The sequence below is a fragment of the Giraffa tippelskirchi genome, chromosome 8 (genome assembly GCF_054371585.1).
Source record: "Giraffa tippelskirchi isolate mGirTip1 chromosome 8, T2T-mGirTip1v1.2.pri, whole genome shotgun sequence".
Taxonomy (NCBI): Eukaryota; Metazoa; Chordata; class Mammalia; order Artiodactyla; family Giraffidae; genus Giraffa; species Giraffa tippelskirchi.
Genome location: NC_137282.1, coordinates 54,389,463 through 54,404,017, shown reverse-complemented (window position 1 = coordinate 54,404,017; position 14,555 = coordinate 54,389,463). Strand labels below are relative to the sequence as shown.

The 14,555-nt window shown below is 46.7% G+C and overlaps 1 protein-coding gene and 1 long non-coding RNA gene across 3 annotated transcripts in view; one reads left to right on the top strand and one right to left on the bottom strand.

Moving 5' to 3' along the window:
- Positions 1 to 14,555, top strand: part of ANKRD33B (ankyrin repeat domain 33B) — a 95,793-nt gene that overhangs the window by 45,298 nt on the left and 35,940 nt on the right. For both annotated transcript variants that reach the window (XM_081521292.1, XM_081521291.1), the window contains exon 2: positions 10,342 to 10,471. In XM_081521292.1, the coding sequence (XP_081377418.1) occupies positions 10,342 to 10,471 (130 nt within the window). The remainder of the gene's footprint in view (positions 1 to 10,341; positions 10,472 to 14,555) is intronic.
- On the bottom strand, positions 5,470 to 6,938 carry LOC145517972 (uncharacterized). Its single transcript, XR_014062464.1, has 2 exons — positions 6,349 to 6,938; positions 5,470 to 6,293 (listed from the first exon to the last, which is right to left on the bottom strand). It is a non-coding gene; the product is annotated as an uncharacterized LOC145517972 (long non-coding RNA).

Here is a 14,555-nt window from a genome sequence, read left to right as displayed (position 1 = left end):
GGGGTCGCACAGAGTTGGACATGACTGAAGTGACTTAGCAGCAGCAGCAGATAACCCAAAGTAAGGAATTTAGTGCTTTTCTATGTATGGGAAGATGCAAGAGTCTGGGCCCACTGAGATCATTTCTTTGATAGGCACCTCAGCTGTCTGGGGCCAGTGTCCTGTGATTTCACATCCTGAGTTTCCTCGGGGCTCACCGTATGGAGTGGCTGCAGTCTGATGGCTGTTAGATGGCAGGTATTCTTTCCTTGCTGAGTTCCCCCTGGGTTCACCAACTTGCTGTCCCTGATGGCTGCAATCACTGGTGACTGTGCCATCCTTGTTTACTGATATGGCAGGAAATATTCCTGTTCTCAAGGCAATGTTACTGTAATAGCTACTGGGTTCCTTTGATGTTGTTTAGTCACTAGGTCTCCTCCGACTCTTTGTGACCCCATGGACTGTAGCCCACCAGGCTCCTCTGTCCATGAGATTTTTCAGGCAAGAGTACTGGAATGGGTTGCCGTTTCCTTCTCCAGGGGATCTTTTTGACTCAGGGATTAAACCTATGTCTCCTGCATTGGCAGGGAGATTCTTCACCACTGGTGCTACCATTGGAAGCCCTCACCAATGAATGTGATGGTGCAAAGTTCAGATCCATTTACCATCCAGAAAGAAACTGTTTGCCAAAGTTCTAGTACTAGTTCATGTATTCAACAAGGATATATCAGCTCAGCTGTATTCTTGGAGCCAGGGACTTGGCAGTGACCATCCTGGAATTAACATTTTTGTCATGGTGCTTAATCATAAATGAGATTATTGAAGCAATGCCCAACACATTTTACCTAACAAATTATGCCCACAAAAATGGTCATGCACGGTCGCCTTTTGGAAATGTACCTTGAAGAGCCGACTCACTGGAAAGGACCCTGATGCTGGGAAAGGTTGAAAGCAAAAGGAGAAGAGGGTGGCAGAGGAGGACATCTGTTAGATGGCATCACTGACTCAATAGACACAAATTTCAGCAGACTCTGGAAGATAGTGAAGGACAGGGAAGCCCAGTGTGCTGCAGTCCATGGGGTCACAAAGATTCCAACACAACTTAGTGACTGAACAACGAGAAACATCCTTAGAGGACCAAAATTCTGAAGTTCTTTCATAAGGTCACATAAACTTTTCCCTGCTCCTATTGGTGGTATTATTATGCAGAAAGGCATTTTATAGAAATAAATTTTCGATTAACTGAAGTTTACTGTCTTTCTTCTGAACTTTAAAAAATTGCAGTATGAATGGCAGAATGTTTTCTTACAATTGGAAATGGGCAATGTCCCCTTTCTTCTGTATCATCAGGGGAATTACTCCGTTATTGTGCCATATGGCCTTGGGGTTTGCATGTACATTTTGGTGCCTCAGTCTCTCCCCTCGCTGTTTGTGAGCTCCCGTTCTCCTGCCCACTGCCCCCCTCCCCTCTTCACAGATGGTTCTCTCTCTCTTTTTTTAGTTGCTTACAGTTGTGATAAAACCTTATTTCCTTATGAGACTTATTAATGTAAACACTGTGTTTGCTTTCTTGTTTTTCATTCTGAATTAAAATCATGTAAGTTCCTCACGAATAATGGCTTTGTTTTAGAGGATTCTAATTATACCAAAGGGTTTCCCTGGTGGTTGAGTGGTAAAGAATCTGCCTGCCAGTGTGGTAGATGTGGGTTCAATCCCTGAATCAGGAAGATCCCCTGGAGAAGGAAATGGCAACCTACCGTATTCTTGCCTGGGAGATCCCTATGGACAGAAGAGCCTGGCAAGCGTGGTGTCATCCATGGGGTGGCAGAGAGTCCAACTTGACTTAGCAACTGAACAATCAGTGACTAAACAACTGCAACAATTATACCAAAACAGAGTGAAAAGTGAAATGAGTTCTCTGAAATGTTCCATCCCCACCAACCTTGTATTCATCAGGGGTCTCCAGAGAGCTAGAACCAGTAGAGAGTGTGTGTATCTATAGATATATAGAGATAAACATAGTTTGATGTGTGTGCTCAGTCATGGCAGTCATGTCTGACTCTTTGTGACCCTATGGACAGACTGTAACCCACCAGGCTCCTCTGTAGATAAATACACACATGTTGATTTAGAGAGATATAGCGATATAGTTGGTGAGATTTATCCATAGCTGTCCATTTATGTCTGTATTTCTATACATGAGGGAGGGATAGAGAGATTTATTTCAAGGAATTGGTTCACACAATTATGGAAGCTTGGGTGAGCCAAAATCTGCAGGGTAACTGGCAGGCTGGAGACCCAGGGGAGAATTGTAGTTCAGGTCCAAAGGCAGTCTGCTAGCAGAATGTCTTGTTGCTTGGGGGAGATCAGTCTTTTTCTATTCAGGCCTTAACTGATTGGATGAGGCCCACCCACATCATGGAGGTTCAGTTCAGTTCAGTTTAGTTGCTCAGTCGTGTCCGACTCTTTGTGACCCTATGGACTGAAGCACGCCAGGCCTCCCTGTCCATCACCAACTCCTGGAGTTTACTCAGACTCATGTCCATTGAGTCGGTGATGCCATCCAACCATCTCATCCTCTGTCGTCCCCTTCTCCTCCCACCTTCCATCTTTCCCAGGATCAGGGTCTTTCCAGTGAGTCAGTTCTTTGTATCAGGTGGCCAAAGTATTGGTGTTTCAGCTTCAGCATGAGTCCTTCCAATGAATATTCAGGACTGATTTCCTTTAGGGTGGACTGGTTGGATCTCCTTGCAGTCCAAGGGACTCTCAAGAGTCTTCTCCATTCAGCATCTACTGATTTAAATATTAATCTCATCCAAAAAATGCTTTCACAGAAATATTAAGAATAACGTTTGATGAAATATCTGAGCACACATAAAATTAACACTCTTCCATTCCCCTTTTATCTTGGTGTGATCCTTCTAAGTGTTTTGTGTCCATTTTCGTGTGTGTGTGTGTGTGTGTGTGTGTGTGTGTGTGCGTTTTGAGAGGTTTAATACATTTAGAGGATGATCTTCTTTCTCTCCCTCCTCCTTAGTCTGTTAATATAATAAATGAGGTTGTTAGACACTCAGTCGTGTCAAATTTGCAACACCATGGACTGCAGCCTCCAAACTCCTCTGTTCATGGGATTCTCCAGGCCAGAATACTGGAGTGAGTTGCCATGCCCTCCTCCAGGGGATCTTCCTGACACAGGGATCGAACTCAGGTCTCTTGCATTGCAGGCAGGTTCTTTACTGTCTGAGCCATCCATGAAAGCTAGTGTTATACATCCTTTCTTTCTTTTTTTTTTTTAATTTTTTTAATGTTTTTTTTTTTTTTAATGTGGACGAGTTTTTAAAAATCTTTATTGAATTTGTTAAAATTTTGCTTCTGTTTTATGTTTTGGTTTTTTGTCTGTGAGGCATGGGGGACTCTTAGCTCCCCCACCAGGGATTGAACCTGCATTCTGTCCATTGGAAGGTGAAGTCTTAACCACTGGACTGCCAGGGAAGTACCTATATCATCCCTTCTTCCTCCAAGGAATGGGGTTTTGGTTTGTTTATCTTTGTTTTTTGATGTACAAATGCATACAGTTTTTAAGCAAAAACAGTTTGACATTTTTGTTGTTGCTCAGTCTTTCTCACTATATGTAGGCTTTGAAAATTAGGGCTGTACTTTGAGGGCCTAGAGTTTCTAGCTGATCTCCATATGGGGGCTTCTACTTGTAGGTAGCTTACCTTTTTTTTTACTGTAGTAATAATATTTTATTCTCATAAATACTTTACTTGTAATTTAAAAAATAAACTATCTGTGGCTTCAGAGAACCATATGCCAAGTGGGCTTCTGTCGATTCAACGGGGGGACAGTACTTTCCATTGCAACAAGTCCTTTGTTGGATGGTCTTGGGAGGCCATGGTCAGGGGTCGCCAACGACTGTACTACCTCCCCTCACAGCTTCCTGTCAGGAGTACCAAGATGCTCCAGACGAAACAGAGTGTGTGTGTGTTAGTTGCTCAGTCATGTCCGACTGTTTGGGACCCCACAGACTGTAGCTTGCCAGGCTCCTCTGTCCAAGGAATTCTCCAGGCAAGAATACTGGAGTAGGTAGTGATTCCCTTCTCCAGGGGATCTTCCCAGCCCAGGGACTGAACTCGGGTCTCCTGCATTGCAGGCAGATTCTTTACCATCTGAGCTACCAGGGAAACCCCCAAATGAGTTTAAGTTACAGCTAAACACTAGTTTTACACTAGTTTTTAAAATGCAAATGTCAGATATTTGGGACAGAGTCCCAGAAAAATAGGAGGTAAAGGTAATGATTTTTTGTTGTTGTTGTTTTGGGTTTATTTTTAAATAATTTTATTTATTTTTGACTGTGCCGAGTCATCCTTGCTGTGCAGGCTTTTTTCTAGTTGTGGTTCGCAGGCCTCTCACTGCAGTGACTTCTCTGGTTGAGAAACACCGGGCTCTAGCATCCACTGGCTTCAGCAGTTGCCCCCCTGGGCTCTAGAGCACAGGCCTGATAGTTCTGGCGCACGAGCTTAGTTGCTCCATGGCGAGTGGGAGCTTCCCGGACCAGGGATCGAACCCGTGTTTTCTGCATTGGCAGGCAGATTCTTTACTTCTGAGCCACCAGGGAAGCCCCAGGTAATGATTTTTAATAGTAGTGGAAGTTTCTGTGGAGACTAGAGCTACTACTTCTGTGTTCAACACCATTTTATCCTGAGACCTTATATTTCGTTATCTGTGGTTTGTTTTGTTTTTTTTTTTCTGATAATCTTCACTTCTGACCTAAGGTTATGCTAAGAGTTCCAAGGCCATTCTCAGGAGGGGCCTATGTACATTTGGGGAAGGCTTAACTTAGGGGCTGGAAGGGTTGTGATTCTAGAAAAGACCCTTTTTGTTGAGGTAGAGGAGTAGAGGTGAGGATGATTCGAAAGAATCAGGAACTTCAGGAACCCTGGGGAGCACTTCTCTATTCATTACTTGCCAAAGGGAATTCTTCCTTTTAATCTGGAATTCTTTTTTCTTTTCCTTTTGGCCACACCACCACGTGGCATCCAGGATCTTAGTTCCCAGACTAGGGATTGAACCTGAGCCCTCCGCAGTGAAAGTGTGGCTTCTTAACCCCTGGGCCGCCAGAGAATTCCCTGAATCTTACCCAAGCGTTGGATGGCAGGATTGGCAAAGGCATATGTCCTTTAAGATGCTTCTGAAGGACAGGTTTGCAATATATGTTAAAAAAAACTTTCAAAATAACTCTTTCCTTTAATCCATAAATACTACTTCTAAGAATGTCTCTTGAGGAAAATAAATGATATGCACACAGCCTCAGCTCTAGGAATTTTCATGGCAGGTTTGACTCATAATAGAGAAAAATGGGAAACAATCTCAAGAGTCCAAGAGTAGAAATCCATTAAATGACTAAGATTCTGCCATATGTATAATGCCCCACAGCCGCTGGAAATGTTGACACACAACTACTTTTGTTACCATGTATTTCTGACAAACATACAGCAAATAGTCTTGTGTTTTGGTTTACCTTTTTTTTTTTTTTAAGTATGTGTGTGATTGTGTGGACTGAAAACTTTTTTTTTTCTAATCTATATTTTTGGATTTTTTTTTCCTGTGGTAAATCTGAGATTTTTATGGAATTATATAAAAAGGAAATGGCTATATTTTGTACAACATGCCTCATTTGTAAGTCAGGAAGAGATTGTAGAATGTTTGAGAAATACTGCCTTCCAAAGAAGTTCAAAGGGAATCTCACGTCTTCTGGACCATTTATGCAGCAGTGAGTTGACAGGTTAGCTGGTGGAATGGAGGTGTTAGTAGCAGTGAACTCTGGTTATCAGAGACACAGAAAGCTTGTAAGTCAGAGCCTGGCTGGGCTGACACCATGCTCATTTCTCCTTTAAATTAAATTATTGTGAAACATTTCATCCTATAGATAGAATGACCTGTTTCAAAGAATGCACAAGCAAGAAAGAATGAAATAGCCTTTACTGTAATCACAGAATTATACAGCTCATTTGGCTGCAGTATGAATGTCAACATCAAAGAATCAATAGTATTCTTTAAAACTTCAAAAATTGTCATGCTTGACATTTAGTATAGCATATTGGGAGAGCAACTTGGAGCCTTATTGAAATAAGCAGGGGGGTTGCTCACGTCCTCTCCTCATTCCATGAAAAATTACATTCCTATTAAAAGTCTGGTACAAATAGCAATTACCGAAGCCCGAGGGCCCTAGAGCCCATGCTCCACAACAAAAGAAGCCACAGCAGTGACCAGCCTGAGCACCGCGACTAGCGAGGAGTCCCCGCCCACTGCCACTGGAGAGGAGTCCCCGCCCACCGCCACTGGAGAGGAGTCCCCGCCCACCGCCACTGGAGAGGAGTCCCCGCCCACCACCACTAGGAAGGAGTCCCCGCCCACTGCCACTACAGAGGAGTCCCCGCCCACCGCCACTACAGAGGAGTCCCCGCCCACCGCCACTGGAGAGGAGTCCCCGCCCACCGCCGCTACAGAGGAGTCCCCGCCCAACGCCACTAGGAAGGAGTCCCCGCCTACTGCCACTACAGAGGAGTCCCCGCCCACCGCCACTAGGAAGGAGTCCCCGCCCACCGCTACTAGAGAAGAGTCCTCGCCCACCGCAACTAGAGGAAGTCTTTGTGTGTCCAGAAAAGACCCTGTGTAGCCAAAAAAAAAAAATATCTGGTAAAAAGAGAGCTGGGCCACCGTGGGGTTGACCTAAACTTCAGCTTTGCATCCCCAAGCGCTGGTGGGTGTGGCTGGCAAGGCTCAGTCACTTGCTCATTCACTCCCGAATTCGAACTCTGGGGTTTATTTTAGGATCTCATTGAATCCTTTGTTGCAAAGTGTCTTGATCACCTCCGGCCGCTGTAAGGAAACATCATAAAATAGGTCTTTGTGACCCCATGAACTATACCATCTATGAAATTTTCCAGGCCAGAATACTGGAGTGGGTAGCCGTTCCCTTCTCCAGGGGATCTTCCCAACTCAGGGATGGAACCCAGGTTTCCCGCATTGCAGGCAGATTCCTTACCAGCTGAGCCACAAGGGAAGCCCAACAACAGGAAGCTTAACAGCAGGAATTTATTTCTCGGGGTTCTGGATGCTAGAAATCTGTGATCAGGGTGCCGGCACGTGGGGCTCTTGTCTTGCTTCCTGGTTCACAGTGACCACCTGCATCTTCCTCTGTCTAGCATCTGCAGGAGTCCCTTGTAGGGTCTTATTTTCTCATGCCAAGCATGTGGGTTTTCTCTGACACCAAATCCATGTTGTTTTTCTACACCATTTCTCTAGTTCTCCAACCCCAGCAGAGTGTCCAACAGTTCAATTCAATTCTCACACCGTCTAGAGTCAGCAGGGACCCCGTGGGTTCAGGGCTGAGTCCCACAAGGCCGCCCCAACCTCAGGTGCCAGTCACAGGAATCAGGGGCCACCTTCCGACTGACTGGCTATAAATTTAGAGGTTCCCACAGCCCTTCCTGGGGTTCAGTAATTTGTGAGAACGACTCACAGAACTTGAGAAAGTGCTTGGAGTCCCACTGCGTGTGTGCTCAGTCGCTCAGTCATGTCGGACTCTTTGAGACCCCGTGGACTGTAGCCCACCAGGCTCCTCTGTCCATGGGATTTACCAGGCAAGAATACTGGAGTGGGTTGCCATTTCCTCCTCCAGGGGATCTTCCTGACCAAGGGAGTGAACCTGATTCTCTTGCATCGGCAGGTGGATTCGTTACCACTGAGCCACCAGGGAAGCTCCTTAAGTCCTATTACTGCTTTATTATAAAGGCTGCAACTCAGGAACAGAAGCACAGATGGAAGAAAAGCACCAGATGTGGGGGGAGGGTTGTGGGACTTCCCTACCCTCTCCAGGAGCTCTACCTCCCAGCACCACAATGTGTTCACCAATGCAGAAGCTCTCTGCACCCTGTTGTTTCAAATGTTATGGGAGTTTCATTAAGTAGGCATGATCTGTACAGCTGTTGAATCATTAGTAATTGGTCTCAGTTTTCAGTCCTTCTCTTCTCCACCTCAGAGGTAGGAGTGGGTGTGTGTGGGGAGCAGTAGAACTAACAGATCAACCCTTCTAAGCTTTCTAGAAACCAGCTCCATCGTGAAGTCACCTGGCACCCGCCCCCACCATGAGTCATCTCATTAGCATAAAAAACTGAATTCCAATTCCGAGGGAGCTATGCCTGTGGCGCAGGGGAATGGGAATGGCACACCCCCAACCCTCCACTCTTCAGTCAGTCAGTTCTGTTGCTCAGACGTGTCCGACTCTCTGCGACCCCATGGATCGCAGCACGCGAGGCTTCCCTGTCTATCACCAACTCCCTGAGCTTACTCAAACTCATGTGCATCGAGTCGGTGATGCCATCCAACCATCTCATCCTCTGTCATCCCCTTCTCTTCCTGCCTTCAATCTTTCCCAGCATCAGGGGCTTTTCCAATGAGTCAGTTCTTCGCATCAGTTGGTCAAAGGATTGGAGTTTCAGCTTCAGCATCAGTCCTTCCAGTGAATATTCAGGACTGATTTCCTTTAGGATGGACTGATTGGATCTCCTTGCAGTCCAAGGGACTCTCAAGAGTCTTTTCCAACACCACAGTTCAAAAACATCAATTCTTCAGCACTTGGCTTTCTTTATAGTCCAACTCTCACATCCATACATGACTACTGGAAAAGCCATAGCTTTGACTAGATGGACCTTTGTTGGTAAAGTAATGTCTCTGCTTTTTAATATACATCTAGGTTTGTCATAGCTTTTCTTCCAAGGAGCAACCGTCTTTTAATTTCACGGCTGCAGTCACCACCTGCAGTGATTTTGGAGCCCAAGAAAATAAAATCTGTCACTGTTTCCATTGTCTCCCCATCTATTTGCCATGAATTGATGGGACCGGATGCCATGATCTTCGTTTTTTGAATGTTGAGTTTTAAGCCAACTTTTTCACTCTCTTCTTTCACTTTCATCAAGAGACTCTTTAGTTCCTCTTCACTTTCTGCCATAAGGGTGGTGTCATCTGCATATCTGAGGTTATTGATGTTTCTCCTGGCAATCTTGATTGCAGCTTGTGCTTCATTCAGCCCGGCATTTCGAATGATGTACTCTGCATGTAAGTTAAATAAACAGGGTGACAATAAACAGCCTTGACGTACTCCTTTCCCAATTTGGAACCAGTCTGTTGTTCCATGTCCTCTTCTAACTGCTATTTCTTGACGTGCATACACATTTCTCAGGAGGCAGGTAAGGTGGTCTGGTATTCCCATCTCTTTAAGAATTTTCCACAGTTTGTTGTGATCCACACAGTCAAAGGCTTTGGCGTAGTCAATAAAGCAGAAGTAGATATTTTTCTGGAATTCTCAGAAAAATATCTACTAGGGTAGAAAACTCTGTTGTTTTCTACTCTACAGCCAGAATTAATGCAGGTAATTGACAGCGGACCGCCTCAATCACTCCCCATCTCACTCAGAGCAAATTCTAGTTTTGCCCTGGCCACTGAGACCACCTGGTCTCTGGCTGGTCCCTGGGTGGCCAGACCTGCAGACTGGTCCCTGGGTGGCCAGACCTGGCCCTCTGCCCACACCTTCCCCCTACATGTCCCCTTGGCATCTTCTTCCACCTCCTCTGTCCATACCCAACGACCCGTCTCAGTGAACCCGCCCCTGCACTGGGTGCTGAGCCACATGGATCCTGGGCTCACAACCTGCCTGACCAGAGGAGTCTACTTTATAACACATTCACGTCTTAGGTCTGCCTTTTTCTCCGGTTAGAATGGAATGCAAATGATCGATATCTGGCATCTGCAAGGAAGTAAGAGACTTCCCTTTGGCAGGCAGCCCCGGCTTCCGGAGCTGGATGAGACAAATCTGTGTTGAGGTGGGATCATGGTAAAGGCAGGAAATAGTTAGATGCAAGACATTTTATAAATAAGTATTTAAGCATAATGAGAGCCAGTTTTCTCATTGTTGATAAAGGGAATTGCATTCATGGCCAGAAAGAAAAACCAGAAAGAACCCAGTGAGGTTGGATTAAACTTAGTTGCTGATATGAATTCGTAGTTTTCAAGATGTATAACTAAAGATAGAAATAAATGTAGATGTAAAAACAAACAACAATAAAGAATGGGATGCAAGTGCCCCGAGGGCAGGGTCTGTGTTATCCTGAAGTGTCTGGGCACGGCGCTCTACACATACGTGAGAACGGACCATGGCCAGCTGCTCTAGCTGGATGCTGAGAACCGGAACTGGGTCCTTGACCTCTCACCCCTGCCCGTCCCACCCACCGGGATGCTGGCGGGGTCTGCGGGGATGATGCTCGCACTGCCCTTCTGACCCACTTCCCTCTTCATTTCTAGACTGGCCTTATTGTCGCCTGCTACCACGGCTTTGTGGATACCGTGGTGGTCTTAGCCGAGTGCCCCCACGTTGATGTCAACTGGCAGGACAGCGAGGGGAACACGGCCCTCATCACGGCTGCCCAGGCAGGTAAGACCCAGTTTCCCCTTCCCTGCCCAGAGCCCACGAGGTCGGACCAGGGCCCCCCGGCCGTGGGGGGGCCTGCACTTGACCTCAGCTCCTGAGATGGGTGTCGGAAGTGTGTCCTTGATCAGAGGTCACGCTTTACTGCTAGGAAGGACAAGGAAAGGGCCGAGGGTGGGTGCATTCTGTTTGTGCATTTGGGACAGTGTGTTGCTGAGTCCGCTGCTGTCTGTAGGACAGGACAGTCAGTCCAGGGACAAGGGGTTGGGGCAAAGAATAGTGACTTTATTCAGAAAGCCAGAAGACCGAGGAGATGGTGGACTAGGGCCCCCAAAGAACCATCTTAGCTGAGTTAGAATTCAGGCTTCATTTTTGCTAAAAGGGGAGAGGCGGGTGTGTGGCTGGTCGTTTACAACCTTCTTGGTGCTAGAATCCTTTGTTCTTGCAGCTGTCTGAGCAGGTCTGGTCACAAGGTTCCTGTAAATCTCTACCAGGACAATTGTTATTTTCTGCTCTGCCACGTTTAATCTCTATATGAATGGAAACGTGTTACACTTTTAAAGGTCAGAGCCTTGAGAATGGGCTGTACTGTACGGTTCAGGCTCTAGGCAGCATTGTTTTACAAAAGGTGGAGATCCAGCATGACTAAGCACAGGCCTCAGAGCACAAGGGTTGTGGTGAAAGGAGTAGATCCAGTATGGAGTCAGGTCTGTTCTCTGTTACAAGTGCAGTTTACTCACTGGTACAGGACTCAGTGTGGGGTGAAATTAGCTCTGCAACTGCCAGAAGCCTTTGAACGTGAAACTGTACTAGACACCCAGCTTCCATGTCAGCTCTCCTAGAGCCTAACACCCCACCAGTGCTCGGAGACCCAGGATCCAAAAGATGCTGGTGAACTCATGAGTGGAAGAGACCCTAGTGACAGTTAATGTATAAAAGGTGGACACATTTAGGAGGTAACTTTGTACTTTGCCTGGAGATGTAGAGAAAAACCAGGGGCTTCTTGCTTAGAGGATGTCAGCGTGACAAGGCAGGGCTGTTAGTGAGAGCACCTTGTAAAGGGTACGCATCCTTCCTGCCCAGGATTTTCATCTCCACAGGTGACCCAGCATTGCCAAGCGCACTGTGCACAGCTCTCTGATTTTGGAATTGGACTTGGACATTCCTGGTGGCTCAGATGGTAAAGAATCTGACTGCACTGCAGGAGATCCGGATTTGATCCCTGGATGGGGAAGATCGCCTGGAGGAGGGCATGGCAACCCACTCCAGTATTCTTGCCTGGAGAATCCCCATGGACAGAGGAGCCTGGCAGGCTACAGTCCATGGGGGTCACAAAGAGTCCGAGAGGACTAAGTGACTTAACACTAACTTTTTGAGACAAACGTGAAACTATGCTTGTTCCTTCAGACCCATGCTGTATTTGTAACTGTAGCATTAACTGGGTTTGTAATTGACCGCTTTCAGAATTCTTGGCTTTCAAAATTCTATCTATTGCATCACTCGGGTTCTCAGCTTCCAGCAGAGAAATTGCTTCAGGCTGAGTTAAGAAGAAAGGGAGTTTGTTTATGAAAGGAATGTGGGCCACCATTTAGTGTTGCTGAGAGCTGTGGAGAACTGGAGTCAGGGCCAGGAAGCTGCAGAAAATGCCCCGGACCAGACTGCGTGTTGATTCTGGAAAGGGAACTTCTGTGGGGGCCACTCGAGGGGTACCTTGCTATCCCACTCTGCACTACTGGTTCCTGTGTCTAAGGCTGCCTGAGTGGCTGATCTCGGAGCTCGGGGGGAGCAGAGACTCAGTGTCCTGCCATTTCATCCTTTTAACAGGAAGTCGTCTTGTGCACACTTGCTTTTCAATCAAGATGCCTAAGGTGGAAAACCCCCCAGAGTCAGCCGGGTATTGCGACTGTGCTCACACCTGTCCGCCTTGTGGGGAGTCAGGGCGTGAAGCCTTCCCTCATATGGAGGCACTCCAGACTCTGAAAGCCCAGGTGCAAAAGAGTAGAAGTATTTTGTGAGAAGCGTTCAGTGACCGAGGCCTCATCACTTATTAACCTCCCACTGACCAAGGACCAAGGCAGGGACCAGGGGTAGTGAAGTGAAGGGCGTTTCTGCCCTTGAGTAATTGTCCAGCTAAATAGCCATCTGATGGGGCTCTGATGGAAGGTGTGCCCGGAGATTTGGCGCAAGAACACCCCATCTAGCCTGTTGCTTTGGGACTGGGGTCATGGAGGAGGGGGCTTGTGCTGGGCATTGCAGAGGTCAGAGGCAGGCAGTGCCTGTTCAGACACCATAAAGCCTGGGGACCCAGAGGGAGCTGGCTCATCTGAGGAAGGGCCGAGGACTGCATGCCTCAAGGATGGGGGAAGAAGTGGCCCCATGAGGAAGTGGGACCAGGTGATCAAGGGTCTAGATCCAAGGTGAGGAGATGCACTTGAGTGGCATGAGGCTGGGTGGGTGATGACAGGGGTGAGATGACCCTGGTGGACACAGAGTCCTTGTCACAGAGCAGAGAAGGAACACAGGCCGTGTGGCAGAAAGCTCAGGTCCCAGTGGTTGAGACGGTGGGCCACGCGGGAGAGGTGGGTCTGGGCTGGCTTTCAGCCTTCTGGACAGTGGATGATGCCAACTCAAAGAGGTGTGCATGAAAGGGTAGGTCATGAGGGGACATATGAAAGGAGAAACATCATCTCCACTTGGTCCCCAGGACTTTGAAATGCTGAGCTGTCTAGGTAAGTGGTCTCCAAGGTCTGTGGAGAGTGTGAAGTGCCAGACTCTAGTTCCCACTGGTATACAGATGGGTTGGCAGATGTTTCTGGGCAGTGGGTCCATGGCATGGACTGGAGTCTCACCCTAGAGTATGAGAACGAACAGGAAGAAGAGGTTACTTAGTGATTTGCGAGAGCTCTTTGTGTTTGTAGGGGTATTAGTGGTACCTATGGTATCAATACCCATGAGGCACTTTCTGAATTCTTGCCTATTTGAAAATATTTTTATTTTGTATTCACACAGAAAATAACAATTTGCCGTTTTCCTATTAAAAAAAAAAAAAGAAAGAAAAGAACCATGTTGCAGAGGAGCAATCTGAGTCCAGCCTGATTTTTGTTTTTGTGACATGCTGATGTGTCTTAGACTGTGACGATGCCTGCCTCCATCCTTGACAGTGCACAGAACCCAGTCAACCACCACCAACAAAAAACCTGAAAACAGTCATACCGTGTACTTCCATTCCCTCTCTCTTTGTTTGACTCATGTTAGGCATATTTTTATTTTCGGGAGCACTTTTCCTGTTTCCTCTTTGAACACTGCATCAGCCTTGTTTTGTTTTTTCTTCCTGGGGTTCCCTCTTAGGTGTAGGTTAGATCCTCATCTCAAAACTCTCTGTCATCATTGTTTTTCCTTTTCTCTTCTTTACTCTGAGATCTTTGGAAATGCTTCATATGAATTCATTGGTTTGTTTTAACACTAGCCATTAGGTGGTGGTTGTTAGCCTGTGTCCAGATTCTTTGCAATCCCATGGACTGCAGCACACTAGGCTTCCCAATCCTTCACTATCTCCCAGAGTTTGCTCAAACTCATGTAGTTTTTTCTTCACGAGCATACTAATGTCTTAGTCCATTTGGGCTGCTATTAACAAAAATACCATACATCAGGAGCTTAGACAGCAGAAATTTCTCTCTCCCAGTTTTGGAGGCTGGAAGTCCAGGGTCAAGGTGCTGGGCCACTTGGTTCCTGGGGAGGCCTCTTTTCCTGGCTTGCACATGGCATCTTCCTGCTCTGTCCTCACACGACAGAGAGAAGAGATCCAGGGGTCTGGTGTCTCCTCGTGTAAGGACACCAGTCCTATTGGATCAGGGCCCCACCCATATGACCTCATTTAACCTTAAGTTACCTGCACAAAACCTCCATCTCCAAGTACAGAAACATTGGGGATTGGGGTTTCAACATAGGAGTTTGAAGGAATACAAAGTTTGCTTATCTTTGTGTGCTTCCCTGACTGGTTTATTTAAGTCAAAGATGACATGGCTAGTGGAAAACTGCTGTACAACACAGGGAGGTCAGCTCGGTGCTCTGTGATGACCTAGAGGGGTGG